A 12,877-nucleotide genomic window follows, 5' to 3' on the forward strand; every position below is an offset into this window, starting at 1 on the left:
TTCCAACAGTTTAGTGTAGTCATCTCCATCAATTATCTTAGCTAGATTTTCTGGGTTACTTTCTGCAGTAGAATCATCAGCACTTGCAGCTTCACCTTGCATGTATATGTTCTGGAGACAACTTCTTTTCTAAACTTCATGAACAAATCTCAGCCTGCCGGCTTCAGGCTTTTCTTCTGCAGCTTTCTCAGTTCTCTCAGTCTTCACAGAACTGAAGAGACTAAAGACCTTACTCTGGGTTAGGCTTTGGCTTAAGGGAATATTGTGGTTGGTTTTATCTTCTATTCAGACCATAAAAACTTTCTTCTCTCAGCAATAAGGTTGTTTTGCTTTCTTATCATTTCTGTGTTCACTGGAGTAGCACTTTCCATTCTTTCAAGAACTTTTCCTTTGCATTCCTAACATGGCTGTCTGGCACAAGAGGCCTAGCTTTTGGCTTATCTCGGCTTTTGACTGCCTTCCTCACTAAATGTAATCATTTTTAGCTTCTGATTTAAAGTGAGTGATGTGTGACTCTTCTTTTCACTTGAACACTTAGAGGCCATTTTAGGGTTATCAGTTGGCCTGATTTCAATACTGTTGTGTCTCAGGGATTAGGGAAGTCAAGGAGAGGAATAGCGATCAGGGAGTGGTTGGTCGGTGGAGCAGTCAGAACATACAGAATTATGAATTAAGTTCACTGTCTTGTATGGGCATGGTTTGTGGCACCCCAAAACAATCACAATAGTCAGATCAAAATCAGTGATCACTGTTAAGAGATATAATGAAAAAATTTTAATATTATGAGAATTACCAAAATGTGACACAGAGATACAAAGTGAGCACGTGCTGTTGGCTAAATGGCACTTACTGACTTGCTCAATGCAGGGGTGCCATAAAACTTAATTTGTAAAAACCGTATCTGTGAAGCATAGTAAAATGAGGTATGCCTGTGTATCTCCTTGACTACCATTATATAGTTTACTCATGGAGACTAAATGCTCACTGATGATGAAAAAATGGTGAATTTCTCAAAGCTTTAAGATTTAATTTAGTAACAATTTTGAGGTAACAAATTCTTTATGGGCCCGTGATGATATAAAATGGAGGAGAATCATTTAATCAATAAATATCAGAACTAGAAGAGACTTTAGAAACACCCACATCCACTCCTATTTTACAGGTAAGAAAACCAAAACCCAGAAAGTCTAAGCGACTTGTTCAAAGTTATACATTGCTGACTTTTTGAACCTAAGATGCTGGACGCATTTAGGTCCTTTCAACACCACTGTCATTTTATTCCTCTAAAACAACAATATTAACACAAAAGATATTAAATTTAGTGTAGGAAGATGTTTGTCTCTATAACACAGCTCACCATTTGACATATATATGTGTGTATATATACACACACACATTTATACCTTTCTTTTTTCTATATTTCAACAACTGCAACTGTGCTGTTCAAATTAATAGCCCTTTACCACACGCAGCTATTTAAATTTAATTAAAATTAATTAAAAATTTAGTTCTTCACTAACGCTAGTCCTATCTCAAGTGCTCAAAGTACTAAAACTACTGCATATGATAAATGCAGGTATAAAATATTTCCATTATCCCAGAAAGTTCTATTGGGCAGTGCTGCATTAGAATGTCAGTTCCACAAGAGAGATTTTCATTAGTTTGTTCACCAGTGTATCTCCCACATCTAGAATGGTACCTGGGGCACAGTAAACCTCAACAAGTATCTGTTGAATGATTCAGTATTTCGGAGAGTGATTTTGGATAGCCCTGTGAAGTTTCTATCCAAATACATGGCAATGTATTCTATGTATTGACTTGCCCAAAAAGGGTATATCTATGATGAAATGACTATAAGACAATGAGGTATGTTTTGGCAAAAGAAGTGAACGTTGTATCAAAAACTTCCATAAAACTATAACTTAATTGTATCATAAAACCTCCATAAAACTGTAACTTAAATTGGGTAAGACTGAATAGGATTCACTATGCAAAATTTTCTTGGTTTGAGAAGGATAAGAATAAATTTGTTAATTTTCTTTCCCTACAAAGGTAGAACATAATTAGAAAAAGATATATATCTCAGGATAAACTCAAAATTCAAAGTTATATTAAGAAAATAATATATTTTAATCTTGCCTTATTGGATTTGAAATAGTAACTTAAATATATTAGTGTAATTATCATTAAAAACAAAAAATAAGGAGCTCCCAATGATAGAAAGGGGTATTCTAAACCGGCCAAAGAGGCTACTTTATGCCTTTAATCATTAATCACTAACATATTAAACAGGTACAACATTTTATCGTCTCAATAAATTTAACTCTATAACATGATTTTTAATATGTACAAAATATTTCATCATTTCAGTATACCATAATTTATTTAACCACTCATCTATTATTGGACAAATATCTGAAGATTTCAGTAGAATGGTCAGATGTAGTGTGTTCTTTCCTTAGAACACCAAATTTAGCTTTAGAGTACAAAATGGACAACAGAATTAACAATGTTTTTCATTCCATATATCTGTTGACAGTGTTTCAGGAATCTTAAGAAACAGAGGATAAAGTTTCTAAATCCTATAGGATCAATAGATCAATAGTTAAATTATTTTTGGTGTCACTCATATCATTAACATTATCTGTATTTCTGGCTGTCTTGATTTCCTCAAGATAGTGTTGAACGAATACTGTGAATTTTTCTGATTGGATATTTTATCCATGAGAAGGATAACGACTTGCTCTGTTCCAGGTTATAGATGCTTCAATACCAAAGACCCCTTCTGTGAGTTGAACCAATTCCAATGTAAAATGTATAGTCAAATATAGATTTAACTTCTATGTTTCATGTTTTGTCACATATATTTATCCTCTGCTACAATGCACAGTTTTGTAAGTGTATTTTCCTTTCATCATTTTAGACACTATTACCTCTTCCTATATTTTTACAACATAATGACATTATACCATATTCCAATACCCGGTACTATACATATACAAAGAATATACACCCTTATGGATTTAATCCAGAACTATAAAAATGGTTTCAGGGGAACTCAAATTTAAATCTGTAGTCTAATCATTAGTAATTACAAGTTGAATAAAATCCGTTTATTAAAGAGATGTCTTTTACATATTCAAAATGATTAGTCAACACTGCTGAAGAGGTTACTATTTCTGTTTCCTTAGATACAAACTCTTAATAAAGCATAATTTCATTAGTTTATGACCCATTAACATGAAAACCAAATTAAAAAATAAACACAGTTGTGGATTTTAAAATTTTATTATTTGTTTATTTTTTAGAGACCAGGTCTTCCTATGCTGCCCAGGCTGATTGCAACCTTCTGGGCTCAGGTGATTCTCCTGCTTCAGCCTCCTGAAGTGCTGGGATTACAGATGTGAGCTACCATGTCTGGCCACATTTGTGTTTTTATCTACATCATTCCAATTAATCACCAAAAACAGTTTTGCCCATTCTACCTTAATGACTACATAACAAAATTGAGAAACCATGTTTTATGCTTGAAAAGTTTATGCTCTTAAGTAAAACATTTCCTAAAACAATATTATATTATTAACACAACTCTTAATTTTTTAAAAAACAGGATAAATTATTATAAGTTTGGATGATAGCTGTTTGAATTAATGAAGCTTAACTAAATGTGTATGTATGTGTGTGCATTGGAGTGGTGGTGGGAATGGACAAAAAGAATCCCTGAGAGAAGAGTACAATTGTTTTAAAATACATTTTGGTAAAGACTGCTTACGATTCTTGAGGAAAGAGACCCTATACAAAAACTTTCTATTATCTTTAACTTTTTTCTACTTTTTTTTTTTTTTCTTTTTTTTGAGACGGAGTCTCGCTCTGTCGCCCAGGCTGGAGTGCAGTGGCACGATCTCAGCTCACTGCAAGCTCCGCCTCCCAGGTTCACGCCATTCTCCTGCCTCAGCCTCCCGAGTAGCTGGGACTACAGGTGCCCGCCACCTCGCCTGGCTTGTTTTTTGTATTTTTTAGTATAGACGGGGTTTCACCATGTTAGCCAGGATGGTCTCTATCTCCTGACCTCGTGATCCGCCTGCCTCGGCTTCCCAAAGTGCTGGGATTACAGGTGTGAGCCACCGCGCCTGGCCTATCTTTAACTTTTTAATTGTCTCTAGACATTAAATACCTGTTCTTAAAATTTGTCAACCTAGATTGGTTTACAATTTCACATTCCCACCACCAACCTCATCCTGAAAGTGTTCATTTTGTGAGTCTCTACGGAACCTAGGATATGGAACCTAGGATAGTATCTTATATATGGCAGGCATTTCAATAATGTCACTTGAATGCAATTCCAATAATTTTATCACATTTTCATCATTGGTACACAATATATGAGGTTGAAAATTCTAATAACACACTTATACTACAATTTCACATTTCCCTAATTCAGATTTTTAGGAACTTCCTAGACTTATATAATATACAAAGCTATGGACGGAATGTCTAAAAAGCCATGAAGCCTCCAATAAGAGACGCACATTTCTTTAAAAAGAAATTTAAAAGACTTAGGCACCTATATAAGTAGATCTGACTGTCAATATATACAGGTTTACCCACAGAGAAAATAAAATTCCCATATGTTGTAACACTTGGCATCTGTGCACTTCCCTCTCATATTTCATGCCATCTTCCCCTGGCCCGGGGTACCGAATGCAGATTCACTCTACAGGAGAAAAATGCTCCAGCTGTAATGTGAGGAGGACTGCCAAGCACTGTCATCATGAGATGACCCAGCACTGCTTCCTACTGAAAGTTCTCCCCTGGGGGTGAATCTGGATGCTGGCACTTTCTGCTGTGCACTACAAGCAGAGAGCACCAGCAGATTGAGACACCTCAAAGACAGCATAATTTCAGTAAGAGTTAGGAGAGGAGAAGCAGAATTCTGCTGCTGTCAAGTAAATTAGTAATTTTAACTTTCTTGTTCCATTTTTGGTAGGGAAGAAATTGGAAATGGAAAGAGAGTATGAATGAAAAAGAAAACTTACTGTAATAACAGGGTTTACTTTGAACATAGGATAAAGCTAGGTATACAAATAAGAGAATCAGAGAAAGTGACAAGACAATTATCTTGACACAAGTACTCCATAGTGTTAAGCATTTAATTTCTTCTCGGGTTATACACATGCACACAGTGCCTATATCCTAAAACTAAACTACAAACTCTTTGTGAGTAAAAATTGTATTTTATTCTCTTCAGTAAATAAATACTTACGATATTAATAAAAAGCTATTTGAGAACAAAACATTATGAAATTTTAGAGCTCTTGTAGATTAAAATGTTGGAAGATTTTTATTGTTAAATATTTATTTATTAACAGATCTATCTCTTCCAGAAGCAGCTAATTATTTGCTTAATCTGCCATTATAACTGGGTAAAATTTATATGAATGCTAGAGTCATGATATTGAAACTATATTATATGAAAGTAAACAAAAATATGTTCATGGAAAATTTTATTGCCATTCTTTAAATGGGAGGATAATCAGCATTTACCAGAACTGTACAAGTTTTTAAAATTAGGTTCAAAGTGTAAGGTAGACTCCAAGAATGGGCAAACATTTTTCTGTAAAGATCCAAATAGTAAATATTTTAGGGTTGCCGGCCACATATGGTCTCTGCCATGACCACTTAAATCTGTATTGTAGTGTAAAAGTAGTCACAGACAATACATAAATGGATCTGTGTGGATGTTTTTCAGTAAAACTTTATTTACAAAAAATAGCTAGCTTATGAGCTGTAGTTTGCCAACCCTTGAAGCAGATGATATATGACTAGAAATAGCATTAAATGGGACAGAAAAAGGAAAATTTCGTATTTTATAGGATGATAAACATATGTGACATTTTCAAGATCTTTGAGTCTTACAAAAACTTAAATAGCACATAAATCTTACCTGATTAGGTATCCTCAGTGGTGGCCTTGGACCTCCAGGGTACCGAGGTGACATAAAAGGCTATTGAAGTAAAACAAACAAATAAACAAAACAAAAAACAGTAAAATGTAAAATACAGATCTGAAAATAAACTACTTAAAAATTTTAGAATTAATCAAATCACAAATCAATGTACTTTGGGCTGCTTTCAGTATAATAAATACTTTTAAGAAAAATTACCATCCCATTATTTATTTTGCAGATTATCTAGAAAATTTTCCAAAGAAAATGTAAAAACATAAAAGCTGACTAAAGTAACTGTAGCAACATCTTTTAAATATGTGAATTATTAAGGCAATAATATCTAGTGGCAAAATATAAAGTTAAGAAGCAGGCATTTTAATCTTGAAAAGGACCTCTGGATGCAGCTAACTGCCTGTGTTATTAGGTTCTAAATAGATACTTCTGATTGAATTGTTTGGTTTAGTTATCAATTCCTTTAATAATTTTAAAATTGCCAAATTTCATCTTTTATATCTTTGTTTAAAATGATAAATAAATTTCTTTTCCAAGGGTCATTTGTAGTCAAAAAAGGTTTGGCTTTTCCTCATCATGGGTTTCTTATAGTTCAAAATGGACTCTATGGGTGTGGCAGCACACACCTACAGTCCCACCTACTTAGGAGGCTGAGGCTAAAGGACTGCTTGAGCTCAACAGTTAAGAGGCTGTGGTGCATGATGAGCATGCCTGTAAATAGCCACTGCACTCCAGGCTGGGCAACACAATAAGATTTCATTTCTTTAAAAAAAAAATTGGCTACAAATTTTAAAGTTGAAATTTCTTTGCATATTTTGACCCTAGTTGATTATGAAGTGTATATTTTTAACACAAGAAAAAAATGATCTTGTATTAAAAGTCAAGTTAATTTATGTTGCTGGATGAGTCAGAGGCTCCTAAGATGTACTGAATGTCAGTCTGGAAATTGTCTGAAAAGTACCCTAAAAGCAACATTGTAGTGAAATGTTTAGGTAAAAAGAGACCATTTTGATCATCCAGACTTAGGCACCAAAATTTTATGTTTATTAAATTATTTAAAATTTGATTTATTTATTTTTCTAGAAACAACAGAAAGATTATAATTTTAATTATGTCTCAACATATAATTACTTAAATGTAAGATGTTCCTTACATGTAATATAAGCAAATATCAAATCTAAAGGGTTGAGTGTTATTAAGATATTAAGAATGAATTAACATGAATTAAGAATATATAGCAAGTAGACAAAGATTTGGGGAAATCACATTTATAGTGCATTACAGAATTAAATCCTACATGTAGAATGTATTTTCTACAAATATTTTTAGAAATTAGGCTTGGAGGACATGGCTACTCATGTTTTCCAGAGCTATTTTAAAAGGAGCCTCTAAAAAATAAAATCCTAATTAATGCTGTATAGATTTTTCCTATTGTATCTTTTGTGGAGCCTGACAAACCAACAAAAGGAACTTCACAATTAAGCGAGCAATTTTGCTTTTTGCTCACTGTGTTCTTATACGTAAATGTGCTCCCAGCAGTTCATTTTATATGGACAGAAACAGATTATTCAGGTAGTACTGTCACCTCCACCTGATAAAACTTAAGTAGATTTTCCAATTTTAACAAAGTTGATTTTTAAAATGTTTAGTTTTCACATATTTGATTAAAGTTGTCTCTATCATTTTAAACTGTACCGTAAACTGGTAAGTTAGTTATGTACTGTCAACTAGAAGCTTATTCTAATATTCACACTCTCCCTGTTTTTTTCTCTTTCCTTTATAAATCACCTAATTTCACCTATGAAGCTGTCTTTTTAATTCTGGACTCATTTAAAAAATTTAATAAATATTGTGTCATTGGTTTTGTAATGGCTGTCTTTCTTTTACAAAATGATGTTTTATGACATAGTCATTAATTCAAAATATAGTATCAATTTAGTTTTGAAACATGGAGACATAAAATAGGTTGCTAATAATTTTTGTCTGTAATACAACCGCTTTGAAGTAGAATACAAGGTAAAATTATGTGAAAAATATTACTAAATACCAAATGTTGAGATAAATATTTAGAAGGGCCTCACTTGAAATAGAACACTTGAGATTTGCATGTTGATCTGAATGTAAGAAGATGATATAGTGTTTATTTAATGGAATATGTGAAAGGAGAATTTTTTTTCCCCAAATGAATGGCATTGTGAATGAGCGTGTTAATGGAACTGTCTATACCTTCCTACCTAACTGAGGCCCTATGAAGGAGCTGCTGTGAGGAAGAGTCAGTGTATGTGCTAGCTGGGAACCTGCAGGTTACTACAAAATGAGATTGAGAGAAAAAGACAGATTCTGTTTTTAGTCAATTTATTGCTCTTATATGTCCTCCTTTAAGAAGTTCAAATTTGTATGTTTTTTTGGAGGCCAAAAAAAAAAAAAAACCAGAAATAGAAAACCGCTTACAAACTCTAATCTTTACACAAAGCACTAGAAGACAAAACAATCGGTTAATATAGCTAAAAACTACTACTTTTACCTGAAATATAACATTACTATGGTTAAAGTATTTTTAATATAAAATTAGTGCTATTATAACATACGGCTTAGTATTCAGATTGATCCTTACCTTAAGTTATCTAGATAACCACCTAAGTCCTCAACTGCCTAGTGAATTAGCTTGTATAGACACAGCAACAGAATCCAAGAGTCTGCATACTAGCAACTGAGAATAATCTGCACTAATATCTGTACTTCACTATTCAGAAGTCAATTTGCTTTCAAATGAAATTCAAAATGTTAACCCCAATTTTAATTATTTTATGGTAAAATGCTAATCTAAGAGATTATGCTAATATAAATTATATCTATTGACAGACATGTCAGTATTCCCTGCTTTAGCAATCTGAGAAGAACATGTTCTTTAAGAGTCTTTGGGCTGGGCGAGGTGGCTCATGCCTGTAATCCCAGCACTTTGGGAGGCCAAGGTGGGCAGATAACTTGAGGCCAGGAGTTTGAAACCAGCCTGGCCAACATGATGAAACCCTATCTCTACTAAAAATACAAAAAATTAGCTGGGCTTGGTGGCACATGCCTGTAATCCCAGATACTTGGGAGGCTGAGGGAGGAGAATTGCTTGAACCCAGGAGGCAGAGGTTGCAGTGAGCCAAGGTCGCACCACTGCACTTCAGCCTGGGTGACAGACCAAGACTCTTTCTCAAAACAAAACAAAACAAAACAAAACAAAACAATAGACAGAAAAGAGTCTTTGGCTCTTAAAATGTGTTTACTCTTGATGTTTGGGGCAATATTCTTTTTCCTTTTTTTTTTTATGTTTGAGTAACGAATACTTGCCTGAAGGTATCATGATGGTGAATCAGTGTTTTAACTGGAAAAAAGCCTTCCCCAGAAAGGATTATTTGTAACATGCGTGGAAATAACATTTGACTGGGAGTCAAATACCTGGGTTTTAGTTTCTGTACCTCTATTAATTAACAGTGTCCCTGAGCTAATCATCTTTCAGGGCTTTAGTTTTCTCAACCTTAAAATGAGAGAGTTAAACCAGGTGATTTCTAAAGTCCCTTTGAAAATAAGGGACCCATGATTCTGTGTTAATTATTTTTAGTATTACATTTAAATATAAAGATTAGTATAATGTAGATAGCTATAAATATTTGAAGTGTGTGTGGGTGAGGCAGGGAGTAGGGATAAAGGCATATGTTCCTAAGGCACAAACCATTTTCATCAAGGCGCTGAAGAAAATTATTACCATGCTTCACAGAGAAAAAGAAAAACTTAAAGATTAAATACCCCAAAACACAACAGTGCTCTTCGTTGTGTCAGATTAAAGGTCAATTAGGAGAATAAAAAAGCTACACTTATCAATGAGAAAGTATGGTAGAAATTTGTTCATTCAAAAACAATATATATATATGTTTGAATGTACAAAACAGATAGGTAGATAGATAGATAGATAGATAGATAGATAGATAGATAAACAGAGTCTTGCTCCATTGTCCATGCTGGAGTGCAGTACCATGATCATGGCTCCCTGCAGCCTCAACCTCCCAGGCTCAATCCTCCCACCTCAGCCTCCTGAGTAGCTGGGACTACAGGTGTGGTACACAACACCACACCTGGGTATTAAAAAAAAAAAAAATTGTAGGCTGGGCATGGTGATGCACGCCACGGGCAGATCATGAGGTCAGGAGTTCACACCTGGGTGTTAAAAAAAAAAAATTATTGGCCGGGCATGGTGTCTCACGCCATGGGCAGATCATGAGGTCAGGAGTTCAAGACCATCCTGGCCAACATAGTGAAACCCCATCTCTAGTAAAAAATTCAAAAAATCAGCCAGGTGTGGTGGCACGTGCCTGTAGTCCCAGCTACGTGGGAGGCTGAGGCAGGAGAATTGCTTGAACCTGGGAGGCAGGGGTTGCAGTGAGCCAAGACCACGCCATTGTATTCCAAGTCTCGGTGACAGGGTGAGACTCCGTCTCAAAAAAAAAAAATGCAGAGATGGGGTCTTGCTCTGTTGCTCAGGCTGGTCTGAAACTCCTGGGCTCAAATGATTCTCCTGCCTTGACCTCCCAAAATGCTGGAATTACAGACATGAACCGTCATGTCCTGCTCATTAAATATCTATTAAACACCCACAAGGCACTGTTCTAAGTGGCTAGATACATCAGTGAACAAGGCAGATAAAAATGACTGCCCTCTAATTAGGATTTTTCAAGATTCATAGTCTTATAATTAATAGGAAACAATTTTCTATAAAAATTGTTTTCTACATCAGTCCACTAATCTGAGACAAATAGAATGTTCTCCTCACCAAATGGCGAGATTCAATGAAAACCTAGGGAAAATAATATTTCAATCTGGTGTCTTTCCTCAAAAGTCATATTACATCATCCCTATTTGATAGAACATGTAGTGCTATGAATACTGAAGATCAAGGCTATGCTTTTAAAAAAGTTTCAAAATTAGGAAAAACTCATAAGGTAAGCTTATTTACTTTATAAGAGAAATTGGGTAGCATAGTTAGTACTCTGACATACGGAAACTACATTTATAGGTATAAATTCTCATTTCTACATGTTCTAGTGATCTGTGTATGCTATGGACCGAATGTTTATGTCTCCGTAAAGTTCATATGTTGAAATCCTAATCTCCAAAGTGATGGTATCTGGAGGTGGGACCTTTGAGAGGTAATTAAGTCATGAGGGTGGAGCCTTCATGAATGGGATTAGCACTCCTATAAAAAGACGCACAAGAGAGATGATCTCTTTCTTTCTGCCATGTGAGCATTATGGCCATCTGCCAGCCAGGAGGAGGGTCCTCTCCAGGAGTCAAATTGGTTGGCACCTTGATCTTGGACTTCCCAGCCTTCGGAACTCCAAAGAATACATTTCTGTTGATTAAATTTCCCCATCTATGGCATTTTATTATAGCAGCCCAAACTTAAACAGTCTAAAATAAACAGAATAACCCAAAGTAGAAGAAATAAAAGTATATACAAGTCAAGAAAATCAATAAATATTTGGTGACAAAATGAAAAAAAAAAATCTCCAATAGAAACACAAACCAAATGTTCAGAACAGCTCATTTCCTCCAAGTAGTCTTTTGGAGAAAAAAATTACACCACTTAGAATCATAATTTACTTCAGAATAAATGCCATTATGGTTTAAATAATTATTTTTCTATTACATCAAGAATCATTCATGGAATTTTAGACTTCTATTTTCCTAAAAGAGAGATTTTCCTTTATTTCTTGTCCTTTCTGCTAGCACAAAAGCAGTAGTTTCCCCTCCCCTTATTTTGAACTTTCATAAGCCCTGAGCTTTTTATCTCAATTCCCTAAGAATTAGAAGGAACCAGCTCTTTCTCATCCTCATATTAGCTAAAGGTAGATCCGTCAGTCCAAATCTTTTCCTTCTGAAGGTCCCAGACCCCTTAATGAAACTGTTTTATAAATTATTTACCTGAAATTACTGGTGATACAAACTATTTTAAGCCCTAACTGCTTTTTAGATATATATGATAAAACTGTACATCTTAAATGACACCTTGCTCAAATGTTAATTTTGTTAATATTTTCTAACACTGTCAATAGAATCTGAAAATCCCATATTAATATGATTCTCCAACACCAGAATATTCTTTATTCCTTGAGATTACACTGTACTCTCCTTTCTCTGCCAAGTAAATTAATTCCCCAAGGGCCAGTTTTGAAATACCCCTTTCTCTTTAAATAATTTCAATAGGCTCCATTTCCCCTATTTCCTCAGCACTTTATACCACTTATCATAGAGGATTTAGTACACTGTGGTATAACATATACTCCGATATGAAGGCACTACACTTTAGAGGAAAGAATACAAAATACTATCAGAGCAACAACTATCTTAATGTCAAGATAATTAATTCTTAAAATAAGACCAGCATTTCTTGGAATACCTAAAATTGATGTAGCAATACATAAATCACCTTATATCTCATTATATCTTACCTTATATCTCATTATATCTCACCTTGTATCTCATTATATCTCATCTTGGCTTTAAAAGTTCTTTAAATCTTAATCTTTCAGTATAAATTAATAATAAAGAAAATTAAAAATCATTAAAAAGTAAAAAAACCCTCTAAAATGTCAATTGCTAAGCATTTTCTATATTCTATCTTTTATTTTAGAGCACAATTTGGAACAATCAATGATGAAGAAAAGAGTAACACTAATTTCATTAGAATGAACAAATTAACATTTAAGACAGCTTACACATCAGAAAACTTAGAAGTCTGAGGTACAATTCTAAAGCACACAATTATACAGGACTTAATTAATTTAAAGTAACTTTAGACTTTTTTGAGGATAAAATTATTCATGTGAAATTAGCTTCTAAATTTGAAAACCTAGAAGTTTTAAAACTTTTTTT

The 12,877-nt window shown here is 34.1% G+C and overlaps 1 protein-coding gene across 1 annotated transcript in view; it reads right to left on the reverse strand.

Moving 5' to 3' along the window:
• Nucleotides 1-12,877, reverse strand: part of SSBP2 (single stranded DNA binding protein 2) — a 338,402-nt gene that overhangs the window by 64,087 nt on the left and 261,438 nt on the right. Inside the window, exon 6 of the mRNA XM_017870897.1 lies at nucleotides 5,945-6,004. Within this exon, the coding sequence (XP_017726386.1) occupies nucleotides 5,945-6,004 (60 nt within the window). The remainder of the gene's footprint in view (nucleotides 1-5,944; nucleotides 6,005-12,877) is intronic.

The sequence above is a fragment of the Rhinopithecus bieti genome, unplaced genomic scaffold (assembly GCF_001698545.2).
Source record: "Rhinopithecus bieti isolate Rb0 unplaced genomic scaffold, ASM169854v2 scaffold_5216, whole genome shotgun sequence".
NCBI lineage: Eukaryota > Metazoa > Chordata > Mammalia > Primates > Cercopithecidae > Rhinopithecus > Rhinopithecus bieti.